The following is an 18798-nucleotide window of genomic DNA, read 5'->3' as shown; positions in this document are numbered from 1 at the left end:
TGAAGTAGGTATTCTCATTTACTAGACTCGGGTGGATTAAGGTTGTTGTTTTGGGGAGGGGCAATTCATCTTTTTCAGCGACAACTTGGTGGTATGCAACACCATCAGCAATAATGCATCTTTAAGACTGAGATGCATGGATGAGTGGCTTGTAGATGTTTATCAATTATTTTTAAACATATTTAGGCCGGTAAAATAAAGCATTCAATGGAGAGCCACATGTAATATTGCTATCTTTTCAAGTTTTCAAGAAATGACAGCCAAATTAATAAGAGGAGGAGAGAGGGTTGGTCATCCCCCTTTAGTCCACTACTGTTTTTATAATTGGGATTTACGAATGAAGAGATGCTGTGGAAATATAATTGATAATTGTTGATGGAAAACAAGAAAAACTTTTATTTCATTTTTGTAACTAAAACATGAAGAAACAGATGTAATTAATGTTCATGATGCCCTATAATGAAGTTTGAAAGGAATCTACTAATGGTAAAACTGGCCCATATCTTTAGCAGGTGCAAATGATCTTTCCATTAAGGCTTCAACAAAGACAAGTCTTTTGGCAGATATATTTCCCCACATTGGCTATACAGGATGGTTCTCCAGCTCTTCCTTGTGGTCACTGATTTCATCTTCGAACATACGCCTCAGGAGATCCTCCACATTTTTTGGACCTGTAAAACATACAATATATTCAAATGCAAGAATATTAAACAATGGTGGTTTATGAAATACTAAACATAGCGACCAAGTACTTTTGCAGATTAAACTTATCTTACTTTGAGACCACATCTATTGGCCATTCAAATATATTTCATGCACCACCAAATGAAGATAACTTTATAATTTTCATAAAATTTCAAAATAAAAATTTTGTACTAATAGAAGCTCTGTCACTTGAGCTGCCAAGCTCTTTTCCTCTTCTACCAGTTTTATTGGCTTCAGAAAATAAGGTGTAGTGCACTAGCAGATATACAAAGTAACCAGACAGCATGCTTGTGTGCACTGCACCCAGTTGCGAGGTTTTTCAATGCAGACACTTATCCAGCTGGGGTGCAGAGAAGTAATGTCTGCTTTGAGTGAAGGGCTTGTATGAACCAGCACTTCCGATTGACTGTGCATTTAAATTTAATAATGATCTCTTACAATGGTCGAAGTGTATATCCCTTTACTTTTTTGTACATAAATTGTTAATCTAATTGAAGGAAAGAGAGCTGCAGCTACTTTAGTCATTTCCTATCCACCGACCTCAAATTCCAAACACTCATAAGTTCTTACCCGAGCTGAGATGAAACCTCAGGTCCGTATCAGTGCTTAGATCAGGGTAATTACCAGGGGGGAGGGGGACTGAGAGGTATAGTTGCCTGCTGTCATGATCAGCATCCAAAATATCTTCGTCCATGTCCCCCACCAACGGGGATTCATCCATGACGATTATGTTCTTTTTTTGCCTTGGTTGGCTGCAAATTAGGCACAAACAAAATATTGATAAAAATGATATTATATACTCTGAGATTTTATGCAGATAAGAAATTCATTCTGAACTCAGCATATAAGTAGGGTCTGTAGGAGACAGCACTGCCATCAAAATAATTTTTTAACATTACATACATACATAGTGCACAGAGGACTTAATTAAAATACATACATACCTTCCAAGCCCAAGTCCCAATTCATTTATTTTTGTTTCCAAGATGTTTTCTTGCCATCTTTTAGAAAAATTAAACTCCAAAATAAAGGCTTCCAGTACAAATGCTGTGAAAATACTAATGAGGAAGAAATAAGATTATTTTAATGAAATCATGACCATACAACTATCTCTTTTTAAGCATTTGAACATTTTGTACTTCACTTCAACACAATGACTACGCAGACAATGTGATAGAACATGAAGTAGAGGCGGGCCCAGCTTGAAGTCACCTTGGCATATCCAGATGCGATAAGTATTTCAGGTTAAGGAAATAGCTAGTTAGTAGTTAACCAATGATTCTGCTTAGAACACAATCCCATGGAGGTATATATTCACTAGATTGCAGATATTAGGTATTTATTAATATGAGGGAACCATATCTCATTTAATTAGTGGCTCTATTCACACAAAGAATACCATTCATCATGTAAAATTCCATGATTGAAATGTATGATAGAAGAATACCTGATAATTAAAGGTGACCATTTAGCCCCATTAGCTAATGTATTAACTTTAAAATAAGAAATAATGTTCCATCTATAAATTTTTTCTGAAATTCTCTATTTGTACTCCGAAAAAGTATACAATTTCTCTTAGCCTTCCGATGATTTGGATGAATTTCTTCAATGAAAACCTTCAGTTAAAAAGATCATAATTCCAGTAATCTTTACCAAATAATAACTGATACAGGATCGATGGCTTTCAATTTTTCCCGTCATTGCTGTGTCCAGTCTCATCTGGACCTATTCCTTTGCAGCAGCCTAGAAAAAAGCTGCCGAGACATTGCAGTGGCTGAGGGTAAAGGTGTGTGCTTCTCCTAAATTTCAGTTCACGTAAATTAAATCAAGAGATGGATGCTTTAACCAAAATTAAAGAGGTAGAGTCAATAATAATTATTTTAAAGATGTTGGTCAGCAGTCCTTTTCAACTCCCCCCCCCCTTTCCCCGAGTGTGACCTTGACTTGCTACTGCCAGTGCTGAGTACTATTCCAATGCATACCTATCCCTCACGCCCCTCGAATACCACCCTGAGTCTTCTCAGCGTCTCTTGTTTCCTTCTTCCCCTTCCCATGACCAACAGGCAACCAGTGAGTGTGATGCTTATGCATTGTAGGGTGCAATACAGGACCTAATGGAATGAAGGCAAGCCTGAGGTGACATGCTAGTTTAATTTCTGCATCCTTACTCCCAATCTCTCATTGAATCTTGGATGGACCAACAAGACCCATCGGTCTCTAGTGGGCATTTACATATTCCTCACCAAATTATTTCTTTTTCCCTCAAATTATCTTGCGATCTCAGTCCTAGGCAATATTTCAGGATTAATTAGGTTTTTGGATAGTAGGATTAATTAATTTTTCAAATTACTACTTCTGTGAATTAATCTTAGTTCTGTTAATGATAAAGAAGACCGTGAGCAATTATCAAAGGATATCATGCCATTGGTTGACGACACTCAGCTCGAACATGATGACCATTGACTGCAATATATTATTGAAGTTCATGTTACAGTAGTCTGATCTCCAGAAATCACTATCTTTCAGCTTCAAGTCCCCACAGAATGTTTCATTTCCTTCGGATAATGATTCATCAAGTTTCACCAGCCCTCCAAAGAGTTCCATTCCAACAATGGCAAACATGTACTGGAACACCTGAGCAATCATAAAAAAGGATAAAAATTTCAGGGTACATGATTAGAATGTTATTATGTCTAATTAATAAAAATTCATAGTTAGAAATTCTACAACAAGATAAAGTATTCCTGCTAATCCTATTAATACTTGAGTAGTAAAAAAATAATATCCTATAAATATTTAACACATTCACTGCAGACAATCTCCCATCCTAGGTTCTGACTGCAATGGGATCTACGGATAGGTCACAGGAAAACTTCATTCTTCACTCTGTGACCCAGAAGTGGGTCACGGCCACGCCGATCTTCTAAAGTAATCTTCTAAAATACTTTGAGATGTGTTTGTTCATTCAGGCTTAAATTTTTCTACAAAATTAGTACTTACCTTAATTTTTGTCCAAGTTTTTATCTACTCTTTAAAACAATAACAAAGGAGTATGGATAAAAGCTACGTACTTGTGACTACATCTATATGCAATGCAAAAATTAATTGGACAAGGTTAATTCATAACAACCACAGGTCTTCATCTGGCCCCAAAATATGCTTCATAGTATTTAACATTTTTACTTTTGCTTTTTGAAAGGTTTATTTAAAAAGGTTATTTTAGAGGTTTATTCATTTCAGGGCATTTTCAATGAAAAAATCGCTAAATAGATAATAGAACCATAACCTACCGGATAAATACCTAATTAAATTTTATAAGCTGTGAAGTTCCTACTTTTCATAGTATTTTTTCTTACAAAATTGTATTTATTATTTATTAATCTTGTTTTTAAGAGCCAGAATAGCGTCAAAATCCATTTTCCGGGCATGCAAAATCCTATAATTTTCCGGGAGGAGGGGGGGAGGTGGCGAATCCTCTGCTGAGGGGGGGCTCATGATCTCCAGCCAAGGGCCCCCAATCACCCCTGACCACCCCTGGTGACAGCTGTACCCGATGTCAGGTCTGTGTATGAAAATGCCCGTCAGCTCCACCCCATTCTCGGCGCAAATTGGTTAAGGTCATATCATCACAAATTTGGTTGCAAAACAACTGATATTGATAGATATGACATAGCAGGAGTTCAAGCCCTTTGGATAAGATGGCCTACAACTACAAATGTAAGAATGAATTTACTATGTATCATCCATCATTCACCACCCAGGTTGAGCAAAGTGTGACTTCTACCATTGCTTAGCCTCAAAATTTGGCTCATAGAAAAAGATTATTTCAGATAAGGAAGTCATAGCTACTGTGAATAACTAAATATTTTTCATCTTTAGACAGATTACATTTTCTGATAGGAGAATAGAAAAGGAACACAGTTGATACAAATGCACACTGGTCTCGTGGAATGATTATAAGAAACTAACCATCCATGAAATGATAATATGTAAGATTATTGAACTACCATGTTATTAAGAAATTAAAAACCTCTTTGATAACAAGGCTTTGCTTTGTCACATGATTTTCAATGTTTATATGCATTGAGGAAACCATCAATGAAGATTAATAAATGGCTTCCATGGAGTGAATATCTGCGGGAAAAAGATGGGGAGCAGGTTAGGATTTGCAAATGAGGTAGAAGTCACCACAGAGACAGAGAAGGATTTCAAGAAGATTCTAGTACATGTATATAGAAATAAATACAGAAATAAAAATATAAATTAAATATATATGATGAGAACTAAGATATTACCTTGCAGCAACTGAGAAAAATTCCAAGCGATCATTAGAATATGGAAGCGAAAACCTGCAGAGGTGAATTCATTGTGTTATCGAGGAGGTTGGAATAACCAGTGATGGATGGTGTCATGGTATTTGGAGGAGGCGACCGACAGCCGAGGTTATTTGTGCTATGAGGGAATGGTATGGAAGGAATAATCAAGAGAAACCCGGCATCAGCTCTAGCCTGCTCTTAATGAAAGGTACTAAGCGGACCATGGCTTTACGTCCCATCCAATGGACAGAGTGTTGTACTTGAAATGTCCTCCACACAACACTCAAGCAGGCAGTCTATGAAAATTCTCCGCCACTGCCGGGATTTGAACCTGAACCTGCTGGATGGGAAGCTAACACACTAGTCACCACACCAACCTGATCCCGTACCAGTAATGGAAGAAGTATGACCAATATTGTCATTATAATAATGGAAGAGAAGACATTATTAAAAAAAAAGGAGGATCAAAATACAGCGGTAACATTAAGCATAAAAGAATTAATTCATTAGAACTTGAACAGCTGGATTATGCTTCTTAATGGTAGTAGGCATTAAAAATGGCAGCAACATTGAAATACAGGGTGGAAGCATTTGAAATGTGTATAGTGCAGCAGAGGAACTATGAAAACGAAATGCTTAGTGATTGCTTGAAAATGAAATGCTTAGATCTAGAGATTTATAGAAAAGTCCTAAAAAGAGTGGGAGGAGAATTTTTATAACCAGAGAAGTCTTTTCAAAACCTTATGGCTCAAGGAACTTACCATCAAAACACATCCATATGTAATTATAGATGGTCCCAAATGCATAATGGTCCTGATGATCACTCGAAATCGTGGAATTCCTCCAATTATTTTCACCAGTCTCAGCACTCTTAGAACCATTAGAAACTCCAAGTGGCTTCGACCATTTATTGCTTAAAAGAAAAAAGAATTTGTGATAACCTCACTTCAATTTTTTGAGGATTTAATATTTAAGTAAACTTACATTTTTCACTGACTACATCACAGATGCTCCACACTAATGCAGTCCCAATAACAACAAAGTCAAACCTGGAAGAAATATTTTTTCAAGAGTGTTGGAATTCTTACATTCATTACATTTGAAAAAATTCAGTAAATTATTAAAAAGTCAATATTAAAAAAATAAGCCCACCCATGATGCAATAAAATGTAACTCTTACATATTAGATCTAACAGAAAAAGAGAAGGAAGCATGCTTATTATCAGTTTAAATACCATAGAATAAAGTGTAAAAGGTATTTTATGTGAGAATAAAATTGCAATGACTCCAAAAGATGAAAACTCTCCCATCATATATGATACTTACACATTCCAAAATTTTTTGAAGAACTCCCTTGAGCCAAAAGTGTATAGTTTTAACATTATTTCTAGAGTAAAAACACTCAGAAAGAACCATTCTGCCATAGTAACATTTAATGCTATGCATATAGCATTAATAACAATTACAGCATCAAATAAATACCTAAAATACCTGAAATAAAAAAGTAATCATGAAAAAGCAAAGTTTATGGATGTGGACCATATTTTCAAGAATTATGGCACAAAAAAATTTGATTGTACCATGTAAATAGTACCAGTATGATCTTCCATAGTATTTTTTTGTGGGCAGGGTAATGTAACATAAATGTGTGAATTTTGAAGGGCTTGATGTTGTACTGTATTTTCAGGGCAGCATTTTCATCAGTCATTCTAGGATGAATGTAAGGGAGCGGTGAGCCCAACCCATCTAAATGTGAAGAATATATTGAGCGACTTTGATTGTGTTTAAGATATGTCTATACACCCCACTTTTTAGATATCGTAGATGACAGAAAGATCTTCACAAACCTATGTGATCAAGCATTCAAGACCTCCACGGAAACTTGTTCTCAAATGCAAATTATGCAAGGTGTGTGTTTGACTGGGTGCACGAATTTTCTAGTTTATTCTGGTATTCTATTGTACGAGTGTGGACACTGGAAATTTTGCAAACCTGTTTGTATGTGTGCCTGAGATCTTTTCAGAATCTAGTTCTTCAGGGGAAGAACTAGATTCTGCAGTTTAGGTATCAAATGTATACTACCATACTTCTTTATTTTTTTAAATTATACATTTATTTTGAATATAAAATATCATGGGAATCCTTTATAAATTAAAAATGTATTTCAAATTACATTACCTAGCCTTATATGCCCCCTCATGTATAGTAATATGATCTGCATTTGACATAGGAGCCATAACTTGAGTGAAGAGTTAGTTTAATAATTGTGAACCTTTAAGAAGTATTTCTAGGTTATTATCATGAATATTTGCTTCAGCATGTTTTTTGCGTAAGGGACAAAAATCTACCGTTTTCTGAGACTTTTTAGAGAATGAGAAATTTGGCTCCGAGACTTGAATGATCGAGAAAATTATCCTCATTAGTCATGCTATAATTAATTGTTACTTACTTGGCCTTTACAAAGCTCTGTATAAATCTGGATGGGTTTGAGTTGTATAGTTTCGGAAAAAACATTTGAAGATATGTGACTCTGTCCTTAACTTCTGAAATTTCAACATTTAGGAGGTCAGCCAGCTGCATGAATTCCAACTTCCCTGAAATAATGAAAATACATGCAAAAATGAACAAAATCACAATCATAACATTCATGAGAGCAAACAACTGTGCGAAGAATAAGAACAAATTATGTTAGCAAGAGCTGCACATGCCTATCTGGTTGCTGCCTTTTGGATCCAACACTTGCCAAAGTATGTTTGCATATGTTCCACTTCGATCAGGTTTAATTTTTTTCAGTAACGATGAAAATGCATCCTTTTCAACACCATCACTTGCATTACCTGTAGTCTTGATCAAATTGTAAGCTTTCAGGAGCAAATTTCTTTTCAAATAAATACTCTTTTTAATTTCATTCTAAAAAAGAAAATATTTGCAAATTAGACATTGCATTAGCCATTGTTATCTTCAAATTCAAGTCCTCTAGCATAGATTAGTTAAAAAAAAGAATACAAAATTAAAGATTCACATTAAACTATTTAGCCTCCCCTAAACCCATCTTGACCTGCGTGGATGCATCTGGTTCACAAAAAGGTGTGTATTTTTCATGGCTCCAGCTGACCATTCTTTTCTGTGACAAATCAGTCGTTGTAAATATAATGTAGGAACATTATTTTAATTCCAAATGTGATGGTAGCCAATTCCCAATTATTATGTGAGTATTAGGGGCAATCAAACATCTAAATCAACAAAATACATGATGATGGGAACAAATTTGACGAAAAATTCATACTACATGACAGGTTGTCTTGGTGCAATTCTTCAGTTTAGCTCTTGCGATTCATCACCACAAGAGAGTTATGTGCAGAAAAATACAGAAAATTCTCGTGCTACTTGTAGCAAGGGAAGCATTTCACTGTGGGAGGCTTAGTGTGAAAGGGTTAAAATAAAATCCAGTCTGAGTTGACACTAAATTTTATTTTTAAAATTGTAATAAGGTATGCAGTGGTGGACATAGGCGGATCCAGGGGGGGCACAGGGGCACATGCTCCCCCCAGGCCCTCAAAAATATGCAAGATTTTTAATACGGTCCCATTATCATTGCATTCATTTTGTATTACGAGGCATCCTTGTGCCCCTCCCAGAACAAAATCCTGGATACAGCCTTGCTTGTGCCCCCCCAGAAAAATATCCTGGATCCGCCCCTGGTGGTGGATCCAGGAAAAGAATTGAATTATGTTTTCTCTGCGTAAAAATTCAAGCATAAACTTATGCTATCAGCCATATATCAGTTTATTCCTTTTTTCTGAACCTTACCTCATGCGAGTGGCTATGCGTTATCATAAAAATCGGGGCTGTTTGCTCTCATGAAGTGAGGCTCAAGTGAGGAGGGGCGATCAATGGAGAGGTGCCTATAGCGTATCTTTGGTTAAATTCGGCCCTGTGAACAACGATGACATTCAGGAAGTGATTCTTACCTACCTATGGGAAGCTGGTTTGAGGAGGGAGAGCATAAGTTCGTCTCACGGATGTGGAAAGTCATTGAGCACTAGGGCAACTGCATCACAAAATAGCCAAATGTTCAAGGTTTCTAACCTATAATATGCATTGGCAAAAAATCTCAGCCACAATGAAAAAAACAATTTGGAGAGCTTACTTTTCATATGACCCTCGTATTTTGGGACTGATTCATTTTGCTTTACATTCCAGTTCTGAGGTCAAAAGGTGATAGAACTGAGAGACAAAGAACTAAGCTGACCTATGCCAATTATAAGAATATAGATTTAATGATGTACAAACCTTCAAATTTTTTCTGTAATTGTTGTAAACAACAGCCAAAAAAATGTTCATGATGATGAACACACAAATGGTGATAAAAATGATAAAAAACAGGGCAGATATTTTTTCAGCATTGTATGCTGGAATCCTGGAATAAATGAATTGGTAATTATGCACACAAGAGGAAAAATTCACTTCACGACATTAATCATGGTCAATACTTACATGATATCTGGATTATTGGCTGCAGTGACTAGAACATACAGATCAAAAAAGCTGTCAACTAAATTTTGAAAATAAGCATTTCCATTTCTATATGTAAGGTTCCTAAAATGAAATAAAATGTGGTTATTATGTTAGACTAAAAATTAAAGTAACAATGAAAATTAAATTCTTCAATTGACAGTAAGTGTAATACAGTATACGTTTTGGTGATAACTCAGTTCAATACACACAAGTTGGTGTCGGATATTTGTTTGCATAGAGCAATAGAAAAAGTGCAAAGCTCATTGGCATCTGAATGACTCAAGCCCACATAGTACTTGAAAAATTTGATCTTCAAAGAATTTGTGATTGAAAGGCTTTCATAAAGCTAGGAATTTATTAACCGATCATGTTTCCTTTAGTAAAGAACTTATTAAAAATTTATTTTTACATCATTATGTGGGCACTAATTTCAGAAAAAATATAGGTATAGGTGTTGCTAGTTATTACTTAAAAAATACACCGTTTTAAGCAAAATGCAAAATAACTCACTTATAACAATAACTCAGTAAGAATATTAAAATTTTCCTTTAAGTACATCACACTCATTACGAATCACACTTAAATTATGTTTAACAGTATCATTGCTGAGTAGGAGACGATGGTTTGTAATATCCTTTTTAGACAAATGGTATCAACTGAGTACCACGATGATCAGCAAATGAATACATTTGATATATGTATGTTGGTAGTAAGAATAGAGAATTATGTAGTAGCCAAGTGGACTGCTTAGAGGTGACCCAATTCCATCCAATAGAAAGCTGATTTCTGTTGCCACTTCTTTCGCATTTCAATAAGTTTTTAAAAATGTCCGCAGCGTGGTGATGAGTGCAATGCGATTCACTTTTTTCAAATATTTTCCATTATAATGTTTTGTAATTACAAGGGATAGTATTGAAAAGTAATGAAATTGATAGATTGCATCATCATATGTATAAGTTTCGCTTATTACCCCTAATTACACCTTATATCCCTGAGAATCTCAAATCATTTTCTTTGTCAGCAATGCATGTGGCAACTTTTTTAAAAACCCATTTACATGTGCGGTGGGTGACAACACTTTTAGAGGCCAACTTGAAGATCCTGTTTTATAATATTTGTTGTAGTAGCAAACCAAGGTGTGGGGGGAGGGGTACACGGGGCGGCCACTAGTGCTGTGTGAGAGTCTCGTCTTGATGGTCGAGACGAGACTTTCATTTCTCAGCATTGTCAAGATGAGACTCTTGGCGCATTAATTGAGTCCAGAGAGAAGGATTGTACAGACTGTAACTTTTTGAGAACAAAAGGCTGAAAATAGCATTGCTTATATCATTTGCAGTCACATTTGTCACAAACTTTTTTCGTCAAGGAGATGCTCACATGCTCGGTAACACAGACATTTTAGCTGAATGCAAGAAGCATAATGACTTAGAATGTTGCATGTGTGTGAGAAACAAATAAAGGAATGGTATTTTGAGAATAAATGGTTCATTAGCTCAGAATTTTGATGCAACTAGAATGGTATAAGGCATCTTTATATCTACAAGAAAAAGGCATCTTAGTGTACACTGTATCCCTGGGGGATGCTGTAATAGTAAAATTGATACAAGTATGCATAGTTAAAAATGGGGCTTATAGCCAGCTGGCTACTTACCTATTGCCAAATAGTTTGAGAGCCATCAAAGAAAATAGGCTGATGGCAAGGAAAAGCAGAATGAGGACATTCATAATATCAGGCATTGTTCTCGAAATATTCCTCAAAGCCCTTCGAACTTGGCGGAATTCCAAGAAGTTCACAAGAAGCAAAGGCCTCAATGGTCTTGACCACCTTCAAGAAATGGAGAAATCATTGCTTCAGGCATTTACCGTGATAAATCATTAGATTTTATTATGAGTAATTCATAAGAAAAGTTCAACCAAAAAGTGAAAAAAAATACAGAGGCTGGGAAATGAAGATAGAGAATTGAACAATTGTAGGCAAATATTTGAGAGTAGTCAGATGCATAAAAATCGACAGTACATGTATGATTATTACCTTATCACAGAAACGCCATTGCAATAAAATCCAAGGTAGCAGACTATGTCTATTGTGATAAGCTGAAAAAGATTAATGGCACTATTCATTTCATTGCATATGGTTTATTGTACTTCATCAGGGAGATGAAATAGACCTTATTGGAAATATTCAATTGAATTTCCAAATATGAAATTGACATTAGACACTTTTCAATTGAACAGAATTGAATATTTACAATAGGGTAAGTGAAAAAAGAAAATTTTATTTATGGGCTTGGTAACTCAGGACTATGGAACAAGTTATCGACATTACCCAATTTGGTAAAGCTGGTACATACTTCCACAGGCTAATTAAATATGAGAGGAAGCCTTTGAAATAATGCTCTCACTTTTCTGCAACAGTATTTATAAGTATTATGAAAAAGGGAAATGCATAATTTAGATGGAATATTGACCCTGAGAGGCTTTGACATTGGTGCTCACCCACTTATCTCTTGTTAGAACTCACCTTTCAACAGGAAAATAAAACAAGCCCTTTGAAGATATTTTTTTTCTCCGAAATTGAACCTTCAAAAATTTGTGGTGGGGATGATTTATTCAGGGGGACTATGTTATGAGATTTCCTAGACCCATAGGCACAGAGTTCTATGATCCCTAGACCTTTCCTAGCTACAGGCATAATATAAAGAGCTGTGAGGTCAATTAGCAGTAATAAAGCATTTACATACTACCTAGGTAGCGGATACAGAAAAAACCCAAGGGGGGGGGGGTGCAAGAGATATCTTGAGTTACCTCTTTACTTTTATCCGAATAAAAATAGTCACGTGCAGAATTTAAGAATAAATTTACTGCACACGTATAAATGCCATCTTATGATATAAAAAAGTTATAATTGTGGTTCTCGAATGTTTGGCAATACGGGCGGGCCTGCAAGGGGGGCCCGCCCGTATTGCCACCCCCTGAACCCCCATCTGTATCTGCCACTGTACTACCTAGGTGCACAACAGAACTTCGATAAAACTTGTTTCAATTTTTCAGAGAGTACCAACTTACAAGTATTGGTACAAAAATTAACAAATTGATACTTACACAAAGTACAATCATTACAGTTATATTCTTTATATCTATCCAAAATAGCTTGGTTTCACTGAAGGATGCTGCAAATAGTATGTGAGATAAGTAAAATACAAGACAGATTGCCTCGAAGATGATTGTGACCTAGAAAAATAAGGGAAAATTTTATTAACGGGCTTGTTAACTCAGGGTATGGAACAGCATAAAAAGTTATCCACGTTACCCAATTTGGTAAAGCTAGTCCTTCCACAGCCGGGGGCTCAAATAATGCAAGAGATAGATGAAAGAATATTATGAAATGTAGAACTACTTTAACCCATAAACAGTTAAAAGCAATGTAAGACCTGAAAAAATATCCAAATTATATTCATTAATGTTATAAGACCATTCATTCAGTTCAAAAATACTAACTAAACAAATTAAGGGTGAATATGTGTACTTACTTCAAACTCTTCTCATCCGTTTTATACATGATTCCGAAGTGGCCATTACATGCATCTTTAATGAAAACTGATGCCAATAATAATTTCTGAAACATTCATTAAGACATCAAAATGTTAAGAGCTAAAAACTTAAATTATTTAAGCTAATTGGGTCATTCCATATGAATGAAACATACCACTCAATGTGATTCTTTCAGATTCTTATCAAATTTCTCTAATTGGTGAACCTTGTAACTTACAAAAAAGTGTGATTTGTCGAGTTTTACCTCAATCACCATAGCAATTTTGATAAGGAATCTGAGATTCACTGCCTGAAAATGGCATTTGTAAAAAAAGTAGAAAGTTAATAGAATAATTGAAGTTTTTTTGTGTAATGGGAGTTGACATAGTAGTTTAACTTTGAGTTCATGAAACCAAGTCCCAGATCACACCTTGAGTATCTCCAAAAAGGAAAAATTATTCTTCCTAACCGTGTTGCATACCCTATAGGATTCAATGGGCACTACACCAAAGTATAAAACTGCGTGGGGCACTGCTTCAAATGGCGGTGTATATGTCTGAATATAGTCCCCCCCTTTTTCCCTTTTTCTCCAAAAATGCCTGTGGTAAAAGTAAAGGGGGGGACTATATTCAAATGCATTTCTTTAACTTTTCCCAAAACTGAAGCCTCAAAATTAGGGGGAGGGGGGACTATTATCAGAGGGGGACTATATTCGGAGCAATACGGTATTTGAATTTTTTCAAAAACAATTTTATAGCTATTTGTGTAACCGAATTAGAGGGTGTCGTGCGAAATTTGAATGCTTTCATTTTTTGGACCACACACGTTACATACACAGAGTCCCTACTGGAGGCAGATCCAGAGAGGATAAACCCCCTTGGGTATCCAATTCACATTTGATAAAATGGTAATTTTGTTTTTTTGGACCCCCACTTCTATTGGGAGGTTAATGACCCTCCCTGACACCTCCCTTGTCCCTATCCTGGATCCACCACTGGTCCCTATGGACACCCCCAACTTTATGGGAAATCATTACTGCAAGGGAACAAAGAACCAGTGATTTCAAGGCCAAGGGAATGTTGCCATATAAGTGGACACCCTTGAGCAAAGGGTTGTTGATGATCAAATTTTGTTGTAGTGAGTGAAGATTAGGCTAGTAAAAAGTTACCTGGAGCATTACTGTACAAGATTGAGTTGAGAATATAGGCAAGGAAAATATTGGGATCCAGAACAGAATAATTGAGAGCAGAAGGTCATTTGTAACACCAAAGATGGGGACATAATGAGAGGGCATTAAGTGACACTAAAGGATGAAGAGAAGAGGTGGTGTATTGTCATCTTTCATGTCCACCTTCCCAAACTGGTAAACGGTTACCAGCAATAATAGTAACAATATGTCAGTACCAATTAATGATTTTAGTTTCTTAGAATATTAAACTCCACTATGAACATTGCTTTTTAACAATTACACTTATGAGTGTGGGATGAGTAGTTAACATGGAGGAAATGATGTTTAAATCAGGAAGGTTCATAGATGATCAGGTATTGAGATGACTGTCAAAGAGGGCTGCAGGCTTCAGTGAATGTGTTAGATAAGCATTGCAAGGAATGTTGCATGAACATCAATCACAAGAAGACCAAAGTTATCCAGTTTTGCTAAGCATTGTTAGCCAGGACTGTGAGGCTGAAGGTAAAAATAGGCAGTCAAATAACTTAAAGTGAAGCAGTCCAACCATTTAGGCAGCACCCTACAGGGAAATGGATACAGGAGTAAGGACACGAGGAAGAAAATTGCTTATGAAAAGGAGTCATTCATTTACAGGAAAGAGCCAATGAAAGGATCATGATGTAAGAGTTTTAAGAAGAGTTTAGCCTGATCTGGAGTGAAGCAATTTACAGTGTGAAAATAAAGACCCTCAGAAAGGAGGACAAGAAGAGACTGAAGGTGTTTAGGAAATGAGTGTGAAGAGGAATTAAAAGGTGGAGTGGGCAGAGAGGAGGATGGACGATGACATGGTGGGTGAGGAGAGGAAGCTTCTAGATGAGATACGGAGAAGACAGAAGGTATGGATGGAGTACTCAATATGGAGGGGATGCTAAAACACTGTTAAAGGGAAGAATGTTGCGTGAGTGAGGAGGAGGAGGAGAATAAAATTTATATACATATAGAATAAGAGGAAGTAGGCCTTACTGTGAATTGAAGAGGGAGTTAGGAGGGGCAAGGGGCTGGCATAATATGCAAAATGCTCCATGTTAACGTATCTTAATTGATATAAAGCTTTAATAATTAATAACAGTATGAAGAATAAAGTCTAGATATTTTACCAGCATATTACTGAAGATCAAAATACAGAATTCAAGAAACAACTATGAATTTATCTAAGGAGACAAATGTTACCACGCTTTATTAACAGTCATGTATATTCTTGACTTAATACAGTACCAATCAATCAGCCTAAGGCTACAATACTTATATGAGGGGGTGAGAAGCCAAGGGGTACAAGTGATTTTTTAAACAGAGTTAGTTACATAAATTAGGAAAAGAAAACAAAGAGGCCAACTAGATATTTAGTAATTCATTTAATTTTCCAGTCCATGTCAGCACAGAACAGAGACTCACTCGTATCCCTTGGCCACCAAATGTTAGTGCATTTCTTCTATCAATTTCTGTGCCTAACTCTGTTTACAAAAAAATCACTTGTACCCCTTGGGTTCTAAACCCCTCTTACTGGATTTTGGTATCAGGGGACAGAAAAAATGGCTTGGGAGACATCTGGCAGTTTTCAAAATCCAGCAGTAGATTACCTTCTCATCATTTTCTTCCTTCGGACGATTATCAACCTCTGATATATTCTCTTCTTCTTGTAATCTACACTCCATCTTTAATTTCCGAGGCAATCAATTTTTCATAACTAAAAATTGTTTTATAAATTCCGATAGCCTTACACCAGGAATATGTTTCAACACCAAAATCAGTTCTCCGGTTTCTAAGGTTAGTACCGGAAAATCATGAGGTATCTGGGAAACAGAAAGATAAAAATTACATAATAGTCAAAATTAAATTAGGTATTTCATTCCCAAATACCACCACAGGGTTGTAACTATAAAATTTGGAGTCCGAAAGTTCAAAAGGTGATGATGGGATCTGGGCAGTCTATGCCTTGACATAACCAAGGCCGTCCTGAGGAGAGGGGGTAATTTGAGGGAGGGTTCTTTTCGTGGACCCACTCATGACACTTCTTCTACCAAACATTTCAGGGGCATTTGTAACCCTCCTACTCGAGGGGCGCAGCTGGGAACTAAGGCTGGGGGTGATTTAGGTGCAACTAATACCGGGGTGTGTGGGGGTATGGAATACCCACCAGGATAAGCGGTATGTGCGAGATTAATAAATTGCGGAATTTTATGATAAATGGTTCAAAATGGTGAGTTTTGCGGCTTTCTGAGCGATATTTTATTAACTCTTGCACTATTGTATTAGTAATATCAATCCAATTAAGTAAAATGGATTAAATTTGAAAATTTCTCTGAGCTCTGGGGGGGGTTTTATCCCCCAAAACCCCCCTTGCTGCGCCACTGCCCTACTCTACGCTCACTGCAAACTTGTGTCGCACTGAGAAACTATAAGATAACAAAGAAGCAGATAGATAGGTGTGCAGTTTCGTTGAGTTGCATATCTATGTACTGTTATACCAAGGGCTGCCCACGGGGGGGGGGGGGGAATGCCCCGGGCCGCAGAGTTTAGGGGCCGATAATTTAGATTAGTCAATGTTCAAATTCTATTTATTTTCGGGGGGGGGGGGGGGGGGTGGTTGCTCACGCCCAAACTATACCCCGGACCACAAGAAGTTTGTGGGCGGCCCTGACTGTACCTACCCGTGACTTAACAGCTGATCGTCCAGCAAAGAGGCATTTGCATATCAATTGATACCCGCCACTGAGACGGATGTTTCAAGAGAATAACAGTGAGCCGGATTTGCACAAATATAGCAAATAAACTATCGTTGAAGAGCCCCTTCGGCCACGGGCATCCGAGGACTAGTCCTGGCAGTAATTACGGCCCTGTATGGTCAAACTCTGTGAGGCACCTATCCGATCCCACAAAACTCCAAAAGCACATCTCGATGGACGAATAGACGTTCAGGCACAAATGATGACGACACTGGAAATACCGACTTACCTCGACGAGTAGAATTCCTTCAACTTAGAAATGTCAACGGGTAACGACCGAGATGTATGTGGGATGTTTTCCCAAGATAGATGAACTACTAACTTCACCACACACGCCACATTAGTTCAACTGCTTACATTAGGCACTCATGCGACCTCACTCGCAATGATTAGACAGAGCAGATATGGGCGGATCAAAACCACGCAATACAGGCGTCCCTAGCACACTAAATTATACCTGCGTCACGGCAAGTGCGAATATCAATTCCACCTCCAGCAGCTCAGTCGATGAGAGACGCAACCGTAGACTTTCTTATAAGAAGATGAATTTGGATTGAATGGGAGGAACAACGTCGAGGCAAGGCACACAGAGGGCTATTTGGCGAGGAATGCGATGAGTCTGGTTTCCGTCAATGTCACTCGAGACCTGATAGTGCGCTCGCCGCATCTGGACGGAGGGGGGCAGTCACCGGCGCATTTCATGGGCGCGTTTTCGAATGGGCCTTCGCTATGCTTCGGAATGGGGAGTCACGCCAGCGCTAGAGGTGTCGTGGCAACAGGATAACAAGGCCGATTTGTTTTTTTTCAGTATGAATGAAATATTCATGTTTTTGTAATTGTGATTTTTCAACTGCGAATTTTAATATGTGATTTTCCGTAAATATAGACTGGAAAGTCTATTTGTTTGCGGTCGTCAGTTGATGCGGTACAATTAGCGCACATTTTGAAAATTTCCTGAAAATGATAAACACTGTGTTTCACTGGACAACCTCCTACAGAGGCATTGGCGGATACATATGGGGGGCGCGCTCCCCCCACTTTGCGGGGCCGCCTTCATTGCCGAACATTGTAGAACCGCTATTGAAACTTTTTTATGTCATGCATATTATGCATTGTCTTGTATATGTGTATAATCAGTTTGAATAAAATTTTCTAAAACTTTGCTTGTGACTTGATTATTTTTTATTACGGTAATAGTAAAGGTAACTCAAAATAGCTTTTGCACCCCCCTTGAGAGTTTTCTGTATCCGTTACTGCACAGAGGAAAGTGATCAAAATGTAATAGGTAATGTAATACGTTTTGAGTAGTATGAATTATGGAGCGAGCGTAACTTCTAAGAAATTTCTTTCGAATATAATTGTTGAAATTCAGGATACTGTAAAAAAGCATTGGGTATCTATGCCAAAAGCCGAAGTTTCGCATTCATAATAGAGGCTAAAATAATTAAATCCTGAAACAAGTTGATGCAAAAGTATATTTTTGGAATTAATCAGCAGCCTTGAATCAAAATAGACATTTTTACAAGAGAAGCTATCCGAATATCTTTTTAAATTTCAACCTCTTACGGCACGAAGATACAAGAAAACTGATGCATGAAGGAATCACGAAAATATGACTGGATATTATAGTCAGGGATTTTATTGGATTAGAGGGAAAACATGATTTATTATTTCAAGAAAATCTGACGAAAACGGTATAATGAACACAAGAAACAAAGATAATTAAGTTTGAGTCCTGAAACTGCTTGCATATAGGCGTAATCTCACTGCCTGCTGG

General features: G+C 37.0%; 1 protein-coding gene across 2 annotated transcripts; it reads right to left on the bottom strand.

Annotated features, from left to right (window-relative positions):
* Positions 1 to 372: 372 nt before the first annotated feature.
* LOC124154454 (two pore calcium channel protein 1-like) lies at positions 373 to 17744 on the bottom strand. 2 transcript variants are annotated; one of them, XM_046528195.1, is made up of 19 exons: positions 17251 to 17744; positions 15876 to 16088; positions 13070 to 13155; positions 12850 to 12970; positions 12642 to 12770; positions 11572 to 11633; positions 11191 to 11364; positions 9519 to 9620; positions 9315 to 9441; positions 7730 to 7931; positions 7471 to 7615; positions 6348 to 6512; positions 6006 to 6070; positions 5783 to 5934; positions 3123 to 3339; positions 1850 to 1940; positions 1650 to 1763; positions 1276 to 1457; positions 373 to 671 (listed from the first exon to the last, which is right to left on the bottom strand). In XM_046528195.1, the coding sequence occupies exons 2-19, from the start codon at positions 15948 to 15950 to the stop codon at positions 583 to 585; spliced, it is 2298 nt and encodes a 765-aa protein (XP_046384151.1). In that variant the 5' UTR covers positions 15951 to 16088; positions 17251 to 17744; the 3' UTR covers positions 373 to 582. The 2 variants fall into 2 exon arrangements, with proteins under 2 accessions (XP_046384151.1, XP_046384152.1); XM_046528196.1 differs by lacking the exon at positions 17251 to 17744 and adding an exon at positions 16947 to 17162.
* Positions 17745 to 18798: the final 1054 nt, after the last annotated feature.

Source organism: Ischnura elegans, chromosome 2, assembly GCF_921293095.1.
Source record: "Ischnura elegans chromosome 2, ioIscEleg1.1, whole genome shotgun sequence".
NCBI classification, from domain to species: Eukaryota; Metazoa; Arthropoda; class Insecta; order Odonata; family Coenagrionidae; genus Ischnura; species Ischnura elegans.
This window is presented reverse-complemented; position numbering and strand designations above follow the sequence as displayed.